Source organism: Rhinichthys klamathensis, unplaced genomic scaffold, assembly GCF_029890125.1.
Source record: "Rhinichthys klamathensis goyatoka isolate OS25496 unplaced genomic scaffold, OSU_Roscu_1.1 h1tg000111l_1, whole genome shotgun sequence".
Lineage (NCBI taxonomy): Eukaryota > Metazoa > Chordata > Actinopteri > Cypriniformes > Leuciscidae > Rhinichthys > Rhinichthys klamathensis.
Genome location: NW_026606649.1, coordinates 15,466,987 through 15,486,262, shown reverse-complemented (window position 1 = coordinate 15,486,262; position 19,276 = coordinate 15,466,987). Strand labels below are relative to the sequence as shown.

The following is a 19,276-nucleotide window of genomic DNA, read 5'->3' as shown; positions in this document are numbered from 1 at the left end:
AAAGAAAATGTGCTCCGTGTCCCTGAACTGAGATATTGAGTAATAATCCATCACCCGCTTTAACTCACCCAATGGGCCGTGAGACCACCAGCTCCACCTGGGGCTCTGGCTTGGATTCTAGAATTATATTGTAAACTTCTTTGAATGTGGCTCCCTGCAAGACCCTCCCGTTCCACTCCAGAACCTGATCACCTGAGGACGGATACAACACAGGATGTCCACAACATAGAATATTATCTCCACTTAAAACAACACACTTTTAATTTTACTACATCATTTACTCACTTTTATGTCATTCTAAAACCATGAGACCTCCATTGGAAGACCATGAAACCAAAACTTTGACACTTCAAAATATTTATAAAGACATTGTAAAAGTAATCCACATGAACCGAGCAGTTTAATCGAAACACAAATGAAGATATTTTTAAATAAAGTTAATAGATTTCTGTCCATTCCACCAAAAATGTAAATATAAAAAAAAACTCATATATACATGAGTAGAAGTGTAGAAGTAATTCATATGAACTGAGCACGGGCGGTTTAATCAAAGCACAAATTAAGAAGATTTTCATAATACCAAAGAGATTTCTGTCCCTCCATTGAAAATCTAACTTTAAATATACTAAATTACATGAAGATATTGTAAAAGTAATTTATGAGGGTGACAGAATTTTCTTTTCATTTTTGTGTGTGTGTGTGAGCTAACATTTTAAGTAAAAAAAAGACAAAACATAAAAAAAGCTTGATTTTTAACTTCTTTTGTCATATAGTGGAACCACAAAATTCAGCAGGATTGTAGAAGCAGCAGCTTCTACAATAATAGACAAAGATGCTAAAGTACTGAAAGAAATGTGTTTAATTGTGGTTTGAACAGAAGTGTTGACCTGGTCGTAGATGGCCGACAGTGTCTGCTAGACTTCCTCTCTTCACCTTCGTGATGAAAGCACAAAGTCTGCCAGACTCTGTCATCTTCCCTCCCACAACCTGCAACAAAGACAAATAAAGGCAATGAAATTTATTTAAAATATGTTTTCACATGAAATTGCAATTTTTCCAGAACAAAGGGTCTGAAAGGTGATTATTTATCTGGATTTTAACTACAGAAAGTTTGACCTCTACCATAGAGAAATGATGATGATCCCCAGGCATCAAAACATTACAACACCATGTGTGCTAATACTGTGGGGCGAGTTTACTATGAATGAACTGATAGCGTTGCTTATTTGCATGCATTTTCTGTACACCCCATTTACTAAAGAAACTATGCAAATCAGACAACAAAGCAAACACACCCACAAAATTAATACTAAATACAGTTTGTCCAGGGGAAATTGCTCCATATTCACATAAATGTACCCAGATAATGGCTGAAAGACAGTGAGTGGGCAAACTTTCAGTAACTCAAGCACTATATTAGCATAAATAGTGCCCTTTGTGGGAATGGGCACTGTTTTAAGTGTAATGGGCCATCATCAGCAACCATTTTATAATACAAGAACTTCAAACTGGCAAAATTCAGTCCACAATATTGTGACAAAGGTCAAAGTTCAAATCATTAAGATAATGTAAAACCTGCAGTATTGCGTATGAAGCTGATCAAGTATTTGCTGAAGTTCTCTTATGATTGAGGTTTATTAGCATGACTTTTAATGGGTGAACTCTGACAGTGTTTGGGAATCTCTTACCTTGAGGCCCAGCAATGCCCCAGTGTCTCTGGGAACTGTGCCATCTTTCATCCGCTTGTTTAGCACTATCCGCCCTATTAGGCGCTCTCCATCTTTGGAAGGTTGCCATGTCACCGGGTGCTATGGGGTCAAAGTGATAATACACCTTTGGTCTTTATACAAGCATTCACTCCGCACATTACACACACACACATACAGGCTCAGGGAAATTAGAGGAGGAGGGTGAACTCTTACTTGCTGTGAAGACACAAACCATCCCAAGTTGTTACTTAAAAATAAGGCATTGTTTTAAAGGCAAAATGAAATACATTCACACAACCGTTTTTACTTTTGTATCATATATTCTAATGAAACAGGATATTCAACAAAAAAAATGTAGGATGGTATTTGATTTTATCTATTGAGGATTGATCGAGTCATGACAAAAGTGGGCCTTTTAGACCAGAATGGAGTAATCCATCTTTTTTTTTATCTTGTCATGATGAATTTATAAAAGCAATAAACACCATTACATTTACAGTATTTGAAGAAATAATTCACACAAAATTGAAGATCCTGTCATCATTTTCTAACTCTCATGTCATAAACCAATCTAATAAAGAAAAGCCTGAAAGAGTTCCCATCCTCTGCAGGTCTCAAATCTAATATACACTTAGGTTCATTTCAAATGGTGCATCAAGACATACAGTGTCACATTTGATGTAAATTACATACAGTATATGTTTTTTTTTTTTTTTTGTATCTTGACACTGGGGTTAAACTTTTCACCACATTTGAATTGAATGAGACTTAAAAGCTGCTAGGAAGGTGAAGATAATCAGGGTTTAACATTTACATTAGGCCATATTTTTACAGACTTTGTAAAAATAAGTGACTTGTTCCTCACTCAAAGCTATCATGGCTTCAGAAAACTTGGAAAATATAACATGATTTGTATAGACCACTTTGTGGTACAGTACATGTTTTTGCCATTGTTTGAGCCTGACAGCCTCAGTCGCCATTATGAATAAAGCATCCTGCAGTACATCTTCTGTTGTGTTCCACAGAGGAAAATAGTAATACAGGTGTGGAACGACAGTAAATGATGACAGAATCTTGGCATTTGCTAACAGCATGAAAGTAATTGTCTTCAAAATATGTTTACACCCTGTAGGGGTCGGTTTGTGCGTTCATCAAGTACAGACACAATAGACAGGACAGGGTTAGAGGTATCAAGCACACTATTCTGTGGACAGCAACTCACAGTATTGAACTAGATCAGCAGTTCTCAACTGGTGGATCAAAACACAGTTCTGATAGGGCAGATATTAATATAGTAAAGCAATAAGCCCCGAGAAGCAGTGGTTTACAGTGATTTTAGAACAGCTATAGGCACAACGCGAAGCAGAGTGGTACAGTAATATAGATGTAATGTGTGGTGTGTGTTTATACAGCATTTTACATGTTAGGATGTGACTCAGCCAATCATAATCATGGTGCAGAACTATCCGTTTGAGTAAAAACAATATTAAATGCAAACAACCTGTAGTTGGCTTGGTCTGTAGTATGGGACGCAGACAGCCCCTTTTCAATTCAAACAATAAAATAAAATAAATAAATAAAGTTTTAGAAGAGGATAGAAATAAATGTACTGTCTTTAATTGCAATACACCAGAAATAAAAACCAAACCATTAACAAAAAATCTCATTACTTCTTGTGGTTAGAATTTGAGACAAAACCCAAATTTACATGCTTGTTGCTTCATCACATCGAATATGGTCCAGACTTAGGGCCAGATTTACTAAACTACAGGGTAAATTAGTGTGAGATTTCAATTCCAAAAAAACACTGATGTGAGTGGAAAGTTCTGTGATCTACTGACGCACAAATTAAAGAACACAGACGCAGCCGGATCATTTCCATAATGAACAACGCAATCTACGAAGAGCAGCGCAAATTAGAGTCTGGTTTAGGACAAGCTTTTTTGGGCGTTAAATAATGGTGCAAATAACAGAAAAATTGACTAGTGCAAACCTTAGTAAATCACCTTGCATGATTCATTTAAATACTCTCCTCCTATAAATTTTGCGTCTGAAAGGGAAACTCCTACAAATGCATATGCAATAACGTCAGCCGCAAAAATAACCCTGTCCACGCCTTTTCAGCGCTAATTTTTCACTGCGTGTCTTTAGTAAATCCTGACAGTAGTTTAACGCCAAAAGAGGGTTTGCGCTGGCGCAAACTGATAGTAAATCTGGTCCATTGTGTTATAAAAAATAAAGACATTTTTGAACCAGTTGAAGCAAAACCAGTTGAGAATCACTGATCAAGAGCAATCCATTAACCAAAGACAAAAGCAAAGTAAACTGCTCTCACACCCTCAAGCAGTATGGATGTAGCAAGCTACTTCTATTCACTACTGTGAAAGACATGGTGAACAAACAAAAACAAAAGACAGGACAGGAAAGGGCAGCATGAAGAATGAGACAGTGAAAAGGGGAAAAGAAAAACAACTGCTTAGTGCAAAATTGATTCCCACACTAGTCTATCCCTGTGTTTAAGCTGAGACTGAAGGATTGTGTGGAAAAAAATCATGTCAGGAAAATCCCAAAGGAGGAAACAGTGTGAGAAGGTAACGTGACCAAGTGAGGAAAAACAGGTTTGCAATCAGAATGGAGCGTCTGTCCGCATCGAGAAGCATGCAGCATGTGGAGCAAACAGTGCCAGGAAGTTTGTCATTCATCTTTCTGTGTGTTAGGATGCGCTACGACTTTGCAGCCAGAAGACAGTGGAGCCAAGCAAACAAGAGGGTTCTCCTCTCTCCTGAGAGGCACGGTTAGAGTAGAAAACCCTCTAGGGGCGGAAACAGACAGTGAGCGTGTCGAGCAGGTCAGTCACAGGAAGCGTCGTCTCAGTACCTTGTCGCTATGGCTATGCTCCTCGTTTAGCGTGGTGCTACTGCACGTGTCAACACCTGAATCTTTGACCTGCGGCTCGCACCACTCCACGTCTTCGTCGTGGGAGCGCTCCCAAAATCGCACCACTGTCTTTTGCCTTTCAGACAGGGCATAACTGGCGTCCAAAAAATATGCCTGCTCATTTGTTTTTCTTTTCCCCCTTTGAATGTTGCCTAAAAGTTATGGATGATATAAAAAAGGAGAAGAAACAAAACATGCAGAGGTGAATTAAACGAGGGGAAATGGGGTGAGAGGGTCAGAAGCCTCACCATAGACATTGAGGCGGCCTCGCTATGCCAAGACGCATGGTCCCACCAGTGACCATCCATATCTCCTGAGGACAGCACAGTGAGAGGACACACACTTGTATAAACAAGAAAGAACTTATACAGTCAAATGTACAACATTCATTTACTCGAACACTTTCACATTCTTACAGCTCTCTTAAAGGAATAGTTCAGCAAAAATGAACATTCTGTCATCACTTTCTCACTCTCATGTCAATCCACACCTTTATTACATTCTTTCTTCCTTGAAACACAAAAAGAGACATTTTAAATAATGTACAAGGCATTTTTTGTTTCATGCAATTACAATGAATGGGGAATTAATCTAAGTTTCAAAAAATACATTTGTGACCCTGGACCACAAAATGGGTCACATGGGTACATTTTTTTAAATTGAGATTTACACATCATCTGAAAGATGATTAAATACGTGCTACACTGATGTGTGGTTTGTTAGGATAGGAAAATATTTGGCTGAGATACAACTATTTGACTTTTTTTTTTTTAAATTCGAAACGCTGAGAAAATCGCCTTTAAATTTGTCCATTTATGTTCGTGATTGTGCTACATTAATTCACAAAAATAAATATTTATTATGGTTGGAAATTAACATAATATCTTCATGGAACATGATATTTACTTAATATCCTAATGATTTTGGCATAAAAGAAAAATCGATAATTTTGACCCATACATACAATCTAATGATATATCATTACGCTTAAAGGCAAATCACATCATCTACATGGCACAAAAATGTGTGTACCAAATACCAATAGATGTAAAAAATATATATATATATATATATTTACAGAAATATTGTGATTAAATAAAGTAACTTATTATAACATAAATATGAACAAAATAAAATAAAATAGCATGTATCATGGCATCTTGATGTATTTTTTTCTAGAGGTAAAAAGTAGCACCACACCATGCTAGGTTTCTTTTCTGTCATTCTCTCCATCTCTTTCAGTTTAATGGGGAAGTGAGTGTGAGTGGATGTCTGCTCGCTTCTTACAGTCATGTGACACAAGCCAGCTAAATATATCAGGGGTGTTTTAACACAAACTTTAAAAAAAGAACTGAAAGTGTCTGAAAGTGATGCAGAAACACGTTTTGCATTAATGTAATTTTAATACACAGATTTTATACCAAATAAATAGCTTGATATAATGATGATGCAGTATCGATGTGCCCATCCGTAGTTCAAAAATAAATCACAATTAATTTATTAATGAATTGGAATGATACATTTAAGAGTTAAATTCACAGACTCAATGATTTGGTTTAACTCACTGGATTTGAAGATTATCAATGAAAACTTGGCTCTGTTGCTTATACAAAGCTATCGTATGACTTGGAATATGATGCACAAGTCATAAGGACTACTTTTATTGGACTTTTATGGTCTCCATTCATTGTAATTAATCTTTAAAAAAAGTATTTTTTGCATTCTACACAAGCCTGGAAGTCATACAGGACTAGAACAACATGAGGGTGACTAGCTAAATGATGACCGAATATTCATTTTTGGATCAATTATCCCTTTAAATTAGCATATTGGTAATCAATACTACTTTTCTTTATACACACATTTAAAAAATACAGATATTCAAAGGTGTATAGTGTTACATAAAAGCATAAAAGCCACCACCAAAACTACAAAACACAAAAAAGAAGAAAAAAAAGGCAAAAAGACAGCTTCTATCAGCTTCTTAGGTTAACATCTGACAGTTAGTTTTCCACTGAAGTAAATCACCTGACTCCCATATATCTAGACAGCAGCATTTCAGTTTTTAGTTAAGAAATCTATATCTGGTTGGTTACACACAGATATTAAAATCAAGTGCTTAAATGACATTTAAAACACACATTTGGTTTATTGCTGTTTGATATTGCTCTTTGCTATTGCAAAACGTAGACTACATAATACCACAAAATGCATACTATTTTGTTGTGAAGTTAAATTTTAATTATCAGATATATTTAACATATTATACATTGTGCAAATATGAATACATTAACAAATATTCTCCTTGCAATATCATTGTAACACAAGTAGTTTTAACATAGTAAAGCATTACTTTTAAAAGTAAAGTTTTCCAACTGTAACATTTCAATCGTGTCATTATGCCTAGAAGAATAATTATCTGAATTATCTCAAGTATTATTGTACTGATACCTTCTTACCAGTACAAAACAAAACTGGACTGGATTCATTTATGTAAACCATCATCATAGGATTCACTTGAAATGTGCAAAATAGTTATTTACCTGTGACTGTACCGTCAGTACAGAAGAAACAGTATCTTTGATTAAGAAACCAAGCTGTAGTTTAAAGATGAAAAATATGGCCATTATGCATCAATAACTTTAACAGCCAAATTCAGTGCAATATTACAACAGCACTATAATAAATTAAAAAACAACCTGTATCCTACCATACAGCATAGAAACTTAATATTGCTGAAGTCTGATTACTGCCGCTAACATTGCATCATCCTGCTCCCCATTCCCCTGCCAATAAGCAGTAATATCTGTATTCTACCATGAAAAGAATGAGCATTGTAAAAGCTTACTTCAGTAAACATTACTTCTGCTTTAACATACACCATGCCTCACAAACCGGAAGCATTTGCCATCATGTGTAGACCATCCCCATCGTCCTCAGGAAAAAAAGAATCTGTTCTGTGTAGTCACAATATTATGTTGATAATCCGTCTTTGCTACACCACCTCTTCCAAACCTTGGCAAATTAAAGTTCCACAAAGCTGATTTACTCAACCAGCGTCCACCAGAACTCAAATGCAGCTCTTCAAGTCACACTTGGGTCAGTACTCAAAGATCTGGCACATCCCTTTCAAGGAAGATGTCACACCCCAACGTTTGGCATTTTTATTGCCTATCACTGTGTAGTTCTTTCCCCCTCTCTCTCCTTGCACTGAGATGGAGTTCATGCCTTAGAATAATGAGCTTACTGTTATTCTTGTAAGCCAGCTCAAACACCCTGCCCTACATAGTCCCCGCATCACTACAGACTGTTTCCCTGAGTTTGCCGGGCTGATCTCTGACTCAGAGAACCCCTACACCTCGCTCTTGACTCCTTAGCTGCAAGCATTGGCCTCAATCATCTGCACAGAACCAATAGTCCCATTCCTTTTCTTTAGATTTTCAAACCTTCTAGTTGGGGGGTTTACATGAAAGTGACAGTTCAGAGAGAACAAATAAGTTAGTAAGAAGTCCCCACTCATTTGAGACTGAGGGATACTCCAAAGCACACGGCAGCAGAGTCATCCCCATTCATTAAAATATCAACTTACCACCATTTTCCCTGGCTTCACACAGTGTAGCGTCTCGGTGTGCGCCTCCACCAGTTTGCTACTTTGACCAAATCCTTTTCTCTTTTCGCAGATGGGGAGGGAATTGAATACTTAGAACCAATCAAGTTAGGTTGTCACTGACTGATTGACGTATGTCCAATGGCACCCGATGGAAGGATAAGCTTGTCAGAGATCAAGCTCCTTCCTGTCTACAGTCAAGAAGTGTGCCACGCTTATGAGGTCAGAAGGAGTGATTGGATGTCTGCTACAGTAGATTTGTGGCAACTCTAGAGTTTAAAGTTGGCTGTTAGATTGAGAATTTTGGGAAACAGTCATGGCCTCAAGAAACACCAACATGGTTAGCATGCTAATCCAACAAAATTGTTGGTGTTTGTTGGGGTGGTGTGAACTAGCCATTAGATAGCAGACTGAAACAGAGAGACAAAGAATGAGCGTGGTTGAAGGTAGAAGCAAGTGTGTCTTTGGGACATTCTTTACAATTCTGCTCCACTGTAGTCTCTTGAGTGCATTAAGTAGCTGTGGTGGAGATGTGCCCACTACATATGCACTGGTGCAATTTCACTTTCTGAGTTTGACATGGAAGTGACCCTCTGCAAGTGCCCTCCACCGCAGAGATGCTGGGACTCCCTCTCCCTACCTCTGCAGATGGAGGAAAGGCTCTGGGGAGCTCTCTCTCTCGACTGCTCCTGTGCAAAGAGGCTTATCCAATTGAGTTAATTGTGACCCTGACAACATCAGAGCTTTTATGGTAGGGGCCAGAAAAAACGGGCATATCTTGCATGATAAAAGAAAAAGCAGGAAGAGGAAGGACAGGTACTTCACGGATAGTTAAGAATTTTATATCTGCAATAACTTTATTGAAAAAATAAATAAAATCCTGCTCGTACCTGACTTTTCCTAAAAGTGTATTTTCATTTAAAATGTTTTTAATATAAATTACACATAAGGCAAAAAAACAAATGAACATTTTTACCTATTTCGGCCATAGACGGTCATATTGACCGCACTGAATTTCACGGTATTCTTTTGTTACATTTCCCGTGGTTGACCTTTGTCTGTTAGGAAATAATCAGAAGATTCAATTGCAAAATGACAGATATGTTTATTGAGAGCTGGTCAGATGCTGGGAGAGCTGAGAGTTAAGGCGCGAGCATGGCCGGCTACGCAATACTCGTTCCCTCATCTAGAGAGAACCGAGGTTACGTTAGGTAACCGATTCGTTCTCTTACGAGAGGTTCTCTCGTATTGCGTAAGCTAGCTTACGCTATGGGAACCCATTGTCAACGCCGTGCGCGCCAAGCATCCACAGCATGAGCCCAGGGGGAGAACCCCGGGGAGCCCTATGAGTGGGGAAAAGTATTTTGGCCAGCAAGAGTGCGGGCCAGTGTGCATGTAGTACATAAGCATGTAGTGGGAAGGGAGACAGAGCGGCGGTGCCGGTCTGTGGAAAGTTTTCCATCAGTGCAGCTCACCAGGAGAGCTGTAGCGTATTAGACCGCTAGTAATTTTGCCTGCAGGGCGGGCACTTCCAGATTGTAAAATCTGACAAAGGTGGAGGGGGAAGCCCAGCCCGCTGCCACACATATGTCGTGAATGGAAATCCCGCTGGACCACGCCCACGAGGAGGCCATGCCTCTAGTGGAGTGAGCCCTAACGCCTAACGGGCATGGCAGGTCTTTTGACGCGTACGCAGCAGCAATAGCGTCCACTATCCATCTAGACAGTGTCTGTTTCGAGGCGGCGAGACCCTTGGTGCGCCCTCCGAACGAAACGAAAAGCTGCTCAGAGCGTCTGAAAGAGGCAGAGCGCGCAGTATACAGTCTCAGTGCTCTCACAGGGCAGAGGAGATTGGCGTCACATTCGCTATCGGATGTTGGCAAAGCCAATAGGGAAATGATCTGCGCTCTGAACGGAGTACCGATCACCTTGGGGACATAGCCGTGTCTAGGCTTTAAAATGACCTTGGAGTCATTTGGTCCAAACTCAAGACACGCGGCGCTGACAGACAGCGCATGAAGGTCTCCCACACGTTTAACTGATGACAGCGCAGTCAGAAAAACGGTTTTGAGTGAAAGGTATTTCACATCCACGGACTGAAGCGGTTCAAAAGGAGGGGCTTTCATAGCTTCGAGAACTATAGAAAGATCCCAGATAGGAACCGATGGGGGGCGCGGGGGGTTCATCCTTCTAGCTCCCATGAGGAAGCGGATGACCAGCTCGTTTTTTCCCAGTGACTGGCCGTGCAGGGGTTCAGCGAACGCCGCGACGGCCGCCACGTATACTTTGAGCGTGGATGGGGACCTGCCCTTTTCCAACAGCTCTTGTAAAAACACGAGCAGCGACGAAACCCCACATGTCCGTGGGTCCAGATCTCTGTTGGTGCACCATTTTAAAAACACAGACCATTTGGACGCGGTCTTCTTGTGGAAGGAGCTCTAGCGTGTATGATAGTGTTTATTACTTTCTCTGGCAAAGCGACGGGTAGTCGTTGATCACCCACGCATGCAGCGCCCAGCGCTCTGGGTGGGGATGCCAGATCGTGCCACGAGCTTGAGAGAGGAGATCTGTTCTCACTGGAATGGGCCACGGGGCTGTCAGTGACAGCTGCGTAAGCTCCGGAAACCATGTCTGATTCTCCCAGCGCGGGGCTATGAGGAGCACCGAGCAGCGCGTTTCCCTGATCCTCTGCATTACCTGTGGCAATAGCCAGACGGGAGGGAAGGCGTAAAGCGGGTGGTTGGGCCAGTCCTGGGCCAGCGCGTCTTCGCTTTTCGAGAAAAATACTGGGCAGTGAGAGTTCTCCTCTGACGCAAAGAGGTCTATCTCTGCTCTGCCGAATAGGCGCCATAGCATCAGGACGTTCAGACCGTCGTTCATGTGGCCTGGCACATGCGTCGCTCTCAGCGAGCGCATATGGCACTGGGACCAACTCAGTATGCGTTCTGTCAGATGGAAGAGGTTCCTGGATCTGACACCGCCTTGACGGTTTAGATAGGATACCACAGATCTGTTGTCCGAGCGGACCAGGACGTGGTGACCCTGAATGATCGGGAGGAAGCGCACGAGCGCGTACTCGACCCCTATCATTTCCAGACAATTTATGTGAAGGAGCTTTTCCTGAACTGACCATAGGCCAAAAAACGGTGAGCCCTCGCAGACCTCGCCCCAACCCGTGTTGGACGCGTCTGTCGAGATGACTTTTCGGCAAGATACAGCTCCCATCATCACTCCCCGCTGATAGCATTCGGCCACTGTCCAGGGCTGCAGAGCTGAGATACAGGTCTGAGTCACTCTGATCAGCTAGCGGCCTGTGGCCCAAGCCCGGCGAAACGCGCGGCTGTTTAGCCAATGTTGAAGCGGGCGCATGCGCAGTAAACCCAGCTGGAGTACTGCTGAGGCTGAGGCCATGTAACCTAGCATTTTCTGAAATTGTTTCAGAGGAGAGAGGTTGTTCATCTGAAAAGATGCGGCTAGTCGCTGAACACGGCGCGCGCGCTGTGTTGATAAGCGAGCCGTCATAGCCACGGAGTCTAGCTCTATTCCAAGGAAGGAAATCGCTCGACTGGGCTGTAGTGAGCTCTTGGTCCAATTGATTGTGAGACCCAAGCTGTTCAGATGACTGAGGAGAACTGTCCTGTGAGACAGCAGCTCCGTGTGTGATTGTGCCAAAATCAGCCAATCGTCCAAATAGTTCAATATCCGCAAGCCCTGGCTCCGCAGGGGTGCGAGCGCCGCATCCATGCACTTCGTGAAAGTACGGGGTGCTAGGGACAGGCCGAACGGAAGGACGGTGTATTGATAAACCTGACCGTCGAAGGCGAATCTCAAGAATGGCCTGTGACGGGGATTTATCTGAATCTGAAAATAGGCATCTTTCAGATCGAGAGAAATAAACCAGTCCCCCTGGCGCACGTGCGCGAGGAGTTTCCTGACTGTAAGCATTTTGAACGGTCTTTTCGCAAGCACCTTGTTAAAAAATCTGAGATCCAAAATCGGTCTGAGGCCGCCGTCTTTCTTGGGAACAAGAAAATAACGGCTGTAAAACCCCGACTCGGTCAGAGAAGGCGGCACTCTCTCTATGACCCTTTTGCACAGAAGGTTTGCTATTTCTGAACGAAGCATGCAGGCTGCTGCCGTGTTCACAGTCGTTTCGAGCCGCGCTCGGAAGCGGGGAGGACGGTGATCGAACTGTAGCAAATAACCTTGTTTTATCGTGCTTAACACCCATTTGGATATTCCTGGGATAGCTTCCCACGCTTTGAAGCGTAGCGCCAGAGGGTGGATGGCCAAATCGCCCTGATTGCCGCACACAGCGAGCTGAACAGAATGTGTGAGCACGCTTACTGTGCTTATGCATGACGGCTCGCAAACAGCAGGAACAGGCTGTTCTGTGAGTGACTTCCCGATTGAGGTGAATGGGGAAAGAGTCACATCTGTTAAGTGATGTGCGAGCATAGTCACGGGCACGGGACTTACATACAGAGAGGTGATGGCTGGCCGTGTGACAGAGCGGGCAGAGAGGGGGCTTATTGACTCTAACACTCGAGCGGGCTGTGCCCGCTTTATGGGAGTGGGCTCTGATAGGGACACGGGTAGTGTAATGCTTGTGTGTAGGGGTGAACACTGGGTTGTGGGCACATTTTCTACACATAAGGCATGTTTGCTCTTTAAGAGATTTCTCTGGGTCGCCGTAAAAACGGCGTTTAGGTGCAGGCAAGCGGGTAGTATCACCGGCTTGTTGGCTGCTGTATACACCACTGCAGTAGCCTGAGAGAAGGGGACTGACAGGGGGCGAAGCTTCGACGGCGGTCTGCGGCGGCTGTCTGAGCGCAATCTAGGGCGGCCGCCCTGTTGACGCTGAGAAGTCTGGCTGTGCTGAGCTGGGCGCTGTGAAGGGGCTCGTGCAGGAGGCTGGTCACGTGGGCGGCCTGCAGAGGAGCTAGCACGACGAGGCAGGAAAAGGTTCATGGCTTGGGTGGCTTTCTGGACTTCCGAGAAGCGGTCAATAATTCCACTCACCGCGGAACCGAAGAGACCGGAAGGAGAGAGCGGCGCGTTGAGGAACGTGGCGCGTTCAGTTTCTCCCATGTCGGCAAGCGTTAGCCACAGATGTCTCTCGGTCACAGTCAGCGAGGCCATGCACTTTCCCAGGGCTTGAGCTGCAGATTTTGTGGCGCGAAGAGAGAGATCCGTCGCGCTCCTTAGGTCTGACACAGCCTCTGGGTGCCTGTTTTTCTCATCCCACTCCCGAAGAAGGTCCGCTTGGAGGATCTGCAAGACGGCCATGGAATGCAGAGCGGATGCGGCTTGGCCGGCGGCGGCATAGGCGCGGCCAACACAAGCGGAAGTAGTTCTGCAGGCCTTAGACGGGAGCGCGGGCTTAGACCGCCATCTCGCAGAGGGCGGGCAAAGGTGCGCTGCAACCGAATCCTCGACCGGGGGGATGGGAGAATAGCCCTTCTCGGCGGCGCCATCCACCGAAGAGAGAGAGGTGGAGGCATGGGAGCGGATCCTGGCCGAGAGAGGCGCGCTCCACGACTTAGTGAGCTCGGCGTGGAGTTCCGGCAGGAAGGGGGCCTGTTGGGGGCCTGCTCAGGGGGCGGTGACCACTCGAGCCCGAGGCGGTCGACGGCCTGTGTGAGGAGGCGCATTAATTCCTCTTCGACTCCGGCGCGGGTCCTGCTGGATTCGTGGGCCGAGGAGGAGGCGAGAGAGCCTGACCACTCCTCGCTGTCCGAAGCCATGACGGAACAGCAGTCCTTTACCTCCGCCTCGTCATCCGAGATGGCAGCAGTGCGGCCGCTCTGCGGCAACTGCGCGTCCGGGGAGGGCGGGGGGGGGGGGGGTGAAAGCGAGGCTCGAGGGAGAGGCTCCGGCGAGACAGTCGCTTCCAGCACCGGTTCCGGCGGCCTTTGGGAGCGGCGCTTCTTCTTGCGCGGCGAGACGAAAGGCGGCGCGGCGGCTTCGGCTTTGAACGCTTCGAGTCGAGCCCGCAGGGTCGACATCGGAAGCTCCTCGCAAAGGTCGCATCCGCCGTCAGCGAGAGCGAGCTCTGCGTGCTCCAGTCCCAGGCAGAGAGCGCAGATGAGGTGGCAGTCTCCGGCGCTGAGAGGGGCGCGGCATGAGCCGCAGGTGGTGCGAGGCATCTTTACAAAGACGCTCGTGCTCTTTTGTGAAGTTCGCTGAGGAACTAGCTTAGCTCTAAAAAGGATACGTCACCGGATGGCGTAGCTTGCCGGATGGCTGAAGGTGGCGAAGACGGCCGGCTTCTTCAAGCGCTGTCCAAGCTCGCTAAAATGCCCCTCAGACGGCGACGCGGCTTCTGTGGATCAGATGTGAAGAGCTTCGCTGAAGAGATGAAAATCGGGGAAGCAGCCTATGAACCTCGCTTATATACACTCTAACCACGCCCAGTTTGGTGGGCTGTGACGCGATGAAGGCGCGAGCGCCTCTCATTGGACGCGAGTTCATTCAGTTCGTCTATAGGCTGCAGCAGTTGCCGCAGAGCAACCAATGAGCTCGCTAGCTAGCCCGCTCAAGGTCTGCAGCTGCTGCACTGCGTTGACAATGGATACAAAATTAAGGATAATTTTTTGGCTTCAATATTTCAGAAAAGATGAATCTTTCCCCGTAGCGTAAGCTAGCTTACGCAATACGAGAGAACCTCTCGTAAGAGAACCATGGAGTGCTGAACACGGATGGATGACACACGGAAAACGGAAACAGGCAGGGAACAAACACGCAGGAAACATCCACGACGTTCTGACAAAGACTAGGCGACAACAGTGACACTAAAAAAGGGTTTGCTGATCAGCTGCAGCTGGCGCGTTGATCAGAAGCAGCGGGCGTGCTGATCAGCGGCAATGATCAGCGACCACGCACACATGCACACACGCACACACACACAACAAGACAAGAAAGGAGACATCGAATTCATAAACCGTGACATTGTCTCTCTCACTGTCAAAAGAATATCTAAATAAGATACTTTTAGTTGTTATTATCTTGTTCTGAGTTATGTTAAATGGATATGGAATATAGCCTATCTGTTGTGAATATGCGATAATTACGGGCTAGCCTACTAATGATATTATTATTTATAAATGTATAATTAAACTTGTTTAAATGTACAGTTTGGTGTTGTTTTGTTTTTAAAAGATATCCTAATACAATAAATGCATTAATCTCTCAATTGGGTATTTATCATTAAAGATATAGGGCCCTATTTTAACGATCTAAAACGCAAGTGTCAAGCGCAAAGCGCAAGTAACTTTGTGGGCGGATCTCGGCACTGTTGCTATTTAACCGGCGGGATAAATGACTCTTGCGCTCGACGCAAATCTAAAAGGGGTTGGTCTGAAGTAGCTTCTGTCAGGGTCTTGCTCTGGCAGCTTTGTCTGTGTTGTCTTTGTTTCATGTCTCTATGTTTGTGTTGTGCTTGAACATGTGGTTTTGTTTGTGTTGGCCATGTGCTCCTTTGTTTCTGCCTCCTTGTTTTCCTGTACCACGCCCTCTTGTCTAGTTTGAGTGTTGTCACCTGTTCCTCATGTTCTCTGCTCCCTTGGTTCAGTCCTCGTTTACGTGAGTGTGTTCACCTGTTCCTGGTCTGAGTGTTCTCACCTGTTACTCTTGTTAACTCCCTTTATGTGTGTGCTCTTTCCCTCATGTGTTGCCAGTTCGTTGAATGTTGTGCTACTGTTTACATCTGTGCTACTTAACTAGTTTCTTGTTACCTAAGTCTATTGTGTTTTATTTGTAGAAGTTTGTTAGTGCTTTAGTTCTGCCATTGGTCCTGTCTGTCTTGTCTCCTGAGTCTCTAGTTCCAGTCCTGCTAGCAGAGCGTCCCTGGCTGCTTGCACTCTGTGCTTTGGTGCAAGCCTGGTGCTTAGCCTGAGATCCCTGAGTGCCTTGCTGTTGTCCTTGGAGGTTCCTGTCTGGCTATTGCTAGTACTCTCAGGTCTCTTTCTGCTCTGCAAACACTACTCTCCAGCCTACAGTCTTCTTGTGCTAGCTACAGCTGCTGCTCTGCAAGTTTGCTGCAACGGCTGTCTTTGTGTCTCATCCCTGCCTTTTGTCTGGACTGTTCACCTCTCCCACCACATCTTGTCTACTGTTTGTCAATAAACCTGTTAACACTCGTTCTGCATTTGAGTCCTCCTTCATAGACCCGTGACAGCTTCATTATTCATAGCTGTGGTTTGGGCGTAACGGGAAACAAACCAATAAGAGCGTCATATCACATTCCCTTTAAGAGCATGATGAACGAGGTGCGCTTGTTCCATGGCGCAATACTATTATAACGGCGCATTTACCAGGCGCGCTTCAGAATCGGTTCACAGCCGAGGAGATCGATGTTCTCGTCAGGGCCGTAAAAGAAAGAGAAGGGACATTGGGGATGGGACAAACCCACCCAAATTAGCTTCGGTTAAACATGCATATAATAATTTGGGTAAATGTGTAAGCTTTATGCCTATTTTTCCCATCGTCATGGACACAACAATGATTTCCCTCGTGTGTATGCGCGTTGTTCACACTCTGTATTATGGCCAAGCATTCGCGCTTAAAATAGCATCTGAATGTACGCGCAACGCGATTGTTTTCTGGAACTGCAAAATAGCACCAGGGATTGTTTGCGCCGGAACACGCCTCCTTTTTTGCGCTGAACCACCCAGGGAGCGCAAGTTCATTCCCTAGTTTGCCGGCGTGCGTCTGTGGAGGGAAAAGTCCGCTTTGCACGGGTGCAAAATACGAATGATACATGCGTCGGTGTACAAAGTCAATTGCGCTGGGTGCAAGATAGGGCCCATAGAGTTTGCAATCTAACAGTCAAAATGACCGCTTGTGGCAGTTCTAGTAGTTATGGAATTCTGGCACTTCTAGTGATAATAAGCAACCAGAGAAAATTTTAACATTTGCTGAAACCCTATAAGCAATAAGATATAAGCAATGATCAATGAGAATTTCAAAGAGTAAAGTTGTGTTTTAGACATCCAATCTGCTGTTTTCTCATTTCAAATTAACCCTGCTCCTAATGCATCTCAAGCTGTTGTACCTCTAAAGGTAAAATGTTTGCACATTTTTTGACAATGTAGTACAATGCACAGACATTGCACACCAGGGGCCGGATTCACAAAACATTCTTAAGAAAAACATTATTCTCAACTGCCAATTTCTTCTTATTTTCTAACTCTAGATAATAATATGTTGTATTCCCCAAAACTTTTTCTTAAGAATGTTCTTGTCTTTTTTTCTTAAGATTGTTCTTAAGATCTAATTTAAGTATTCATATTCTTGAAAAGAATGTTCTTAAATGTCTTAAATACCTAAATGTAAGATGTTTAATGAATTTACTGGGTTGTATCAAATTTTAAGCATTAAACATAACACTAGCTAGCTAAATACTACATATTACTACTAGTGCCATGAATGTGGATGAGTACTCTTAAGTGACACAGATCGATCCTTTGTGTGTATATGATGCGCTCATTCAAGCTAGAAATAGGAGGCAGCACACACAGATACAGGACACATTCACTCTAGAGAGCGCAAGAAAGATAGAGCGCAAATGAATGAGAAAGACTGCTGCATCTTGAGACACAGTGCATAAAAAAACACAACGCTGAGTGATTAACTCCCGCCAAGCCAGTCGCGACGAAAATAGCTTGCGCACTTCTTATGAAATCTACGGTAATCTTCAGGCAGCTCAATAGACAAGCTTTGAGGTATTTTTCGTTCGGAGAGTCTTCAACAATACCCGACTACACCAAATAACACCTTTCATTTTCTTCTTACGTAAAAAATATTTGTGAAATTCTAAAGAATTTTTCAAGAATTGCACTTAGGAACTAGCCTGGCAAGCCAGACCTACATCAAGATGTTAGGTCTGGGAACTCACAATTGGCATACCTCAATCCGAGGGGCGGGATAAACGGTTGTCTTTCAATATCCCTCGGCACGCAATAGGACAGCGCTACAACCAACCGGAGCAACGAACGGCTGTGGCTGTGTGAGTCCCATGCGTTTTTCCACCAGCGGAGCTAGTTGATATATTAAACTTTTGCCGTATCCGATCGTCAAAACTCCGAACACATCTTCCTTTTTTAAGAATGACTTAAGTTAACTCCAAGTCCTCCAGAGTCGCGGCCAAATCCGATTCGAAAGACCGCTGTTCGCCAGCAGCATCTTCTTTGTTTTCAAGTAACGTTAGCAGGGAAATCACCTATGGAAATCACGCAGAACCGTCACATCTCTGCCGTCATTGTTAAGCCCGCCCACCAACTCTATACACGATGTGATTGGCCTGACCAGAGTTTGGTTTTTCCAGCTCGAAAAGCCAACGGAGAGTTGCTAGACCACACTTTGCTGCAAAATCAATTTTGCTGCCGCTAGGGTGCGTCTAGATTTCTAGGCTACTTAGGAACATTTTTACGAACTTCTTAGAATTTATCTAAAGAATTTTCTTAACTTTTTTCTTAAGAAGATTTTTGTGGATCTGGCTCTTGAGTGCTTAAAGGCACACTGTGGAACTTTTCAACCTTTATAATATATTACCAAAACCCATTGAGATGGTATATCGACTTACAATAGGTTGAATGACACGTCTGCCGTAGCCTGAAGGTGTCTGTATCGCTTTTCCTAGCACTATGTAACTTCGGGTTTCGGGTAGGAACCCGAGCACAAAAAGAACTACAAAATTCAACCGCTTTACGGCATACGTCACTTCCCCCACCACTTCCTCAGATTCTGACGTGAGTGCTCAACTCGCGTTTGATTGCCGTCTGTATGTTTTCGTCATGGCCGAACCAACAGCTACAAGGAAGAAGGCAAAGGTTTTGTCAGAGGAAACTAAAAAAAAAGAAAAAGGCATAGTGACAAATGAAAAGCCAGGACGAGGATCACCATTGGTCCAGCGTTCGCTCGCTGGCGTGAGCTACAGGAGGAGGAGGGGTGCCCGACCGATGCCGACGCTTGCCTGCACACAAATGCCGTTTCCAAGGTGACCCAGATAAATCATATAAGC

General features: G+C 44.1%; 1 protein-coding gene across 16 annotated transcripts in view; it reads right to left on the bottom strand.

Moving 5' to 3' along the window:
• The window catches only part of rims2b (regulating synaptic membrane exocytosis 2b), a 232,465-nt gene that overhangs the window by 99,228 nt on the left and 113,961 nt on the right, over positions 1-19,276 (bottom strand). For all 16 annotated transcript variants that reach the window (XM_056254608.1, XM_056254605.1, XM_056254609.1 and 13 more), the window contains exons 7-10: positions 4,587-4,798; positions 1,689-1,808; positions 888-987; positions 69-192 (exon numbers count right to left, since the gene is read on the bottom strand). In XM_056254608.1, the coding sequence (XP_056110583.1) occupies positions 69-192; positions 888-987; positions 1,689-1,808; positions 4,587-4,798 (556 nt within the window). The remainder of the gene's footprint in view (positions 1-68; positions 193-887; positions 988-1,688; positions 1,809-4,586; positions 4,799-19,276) is intronic.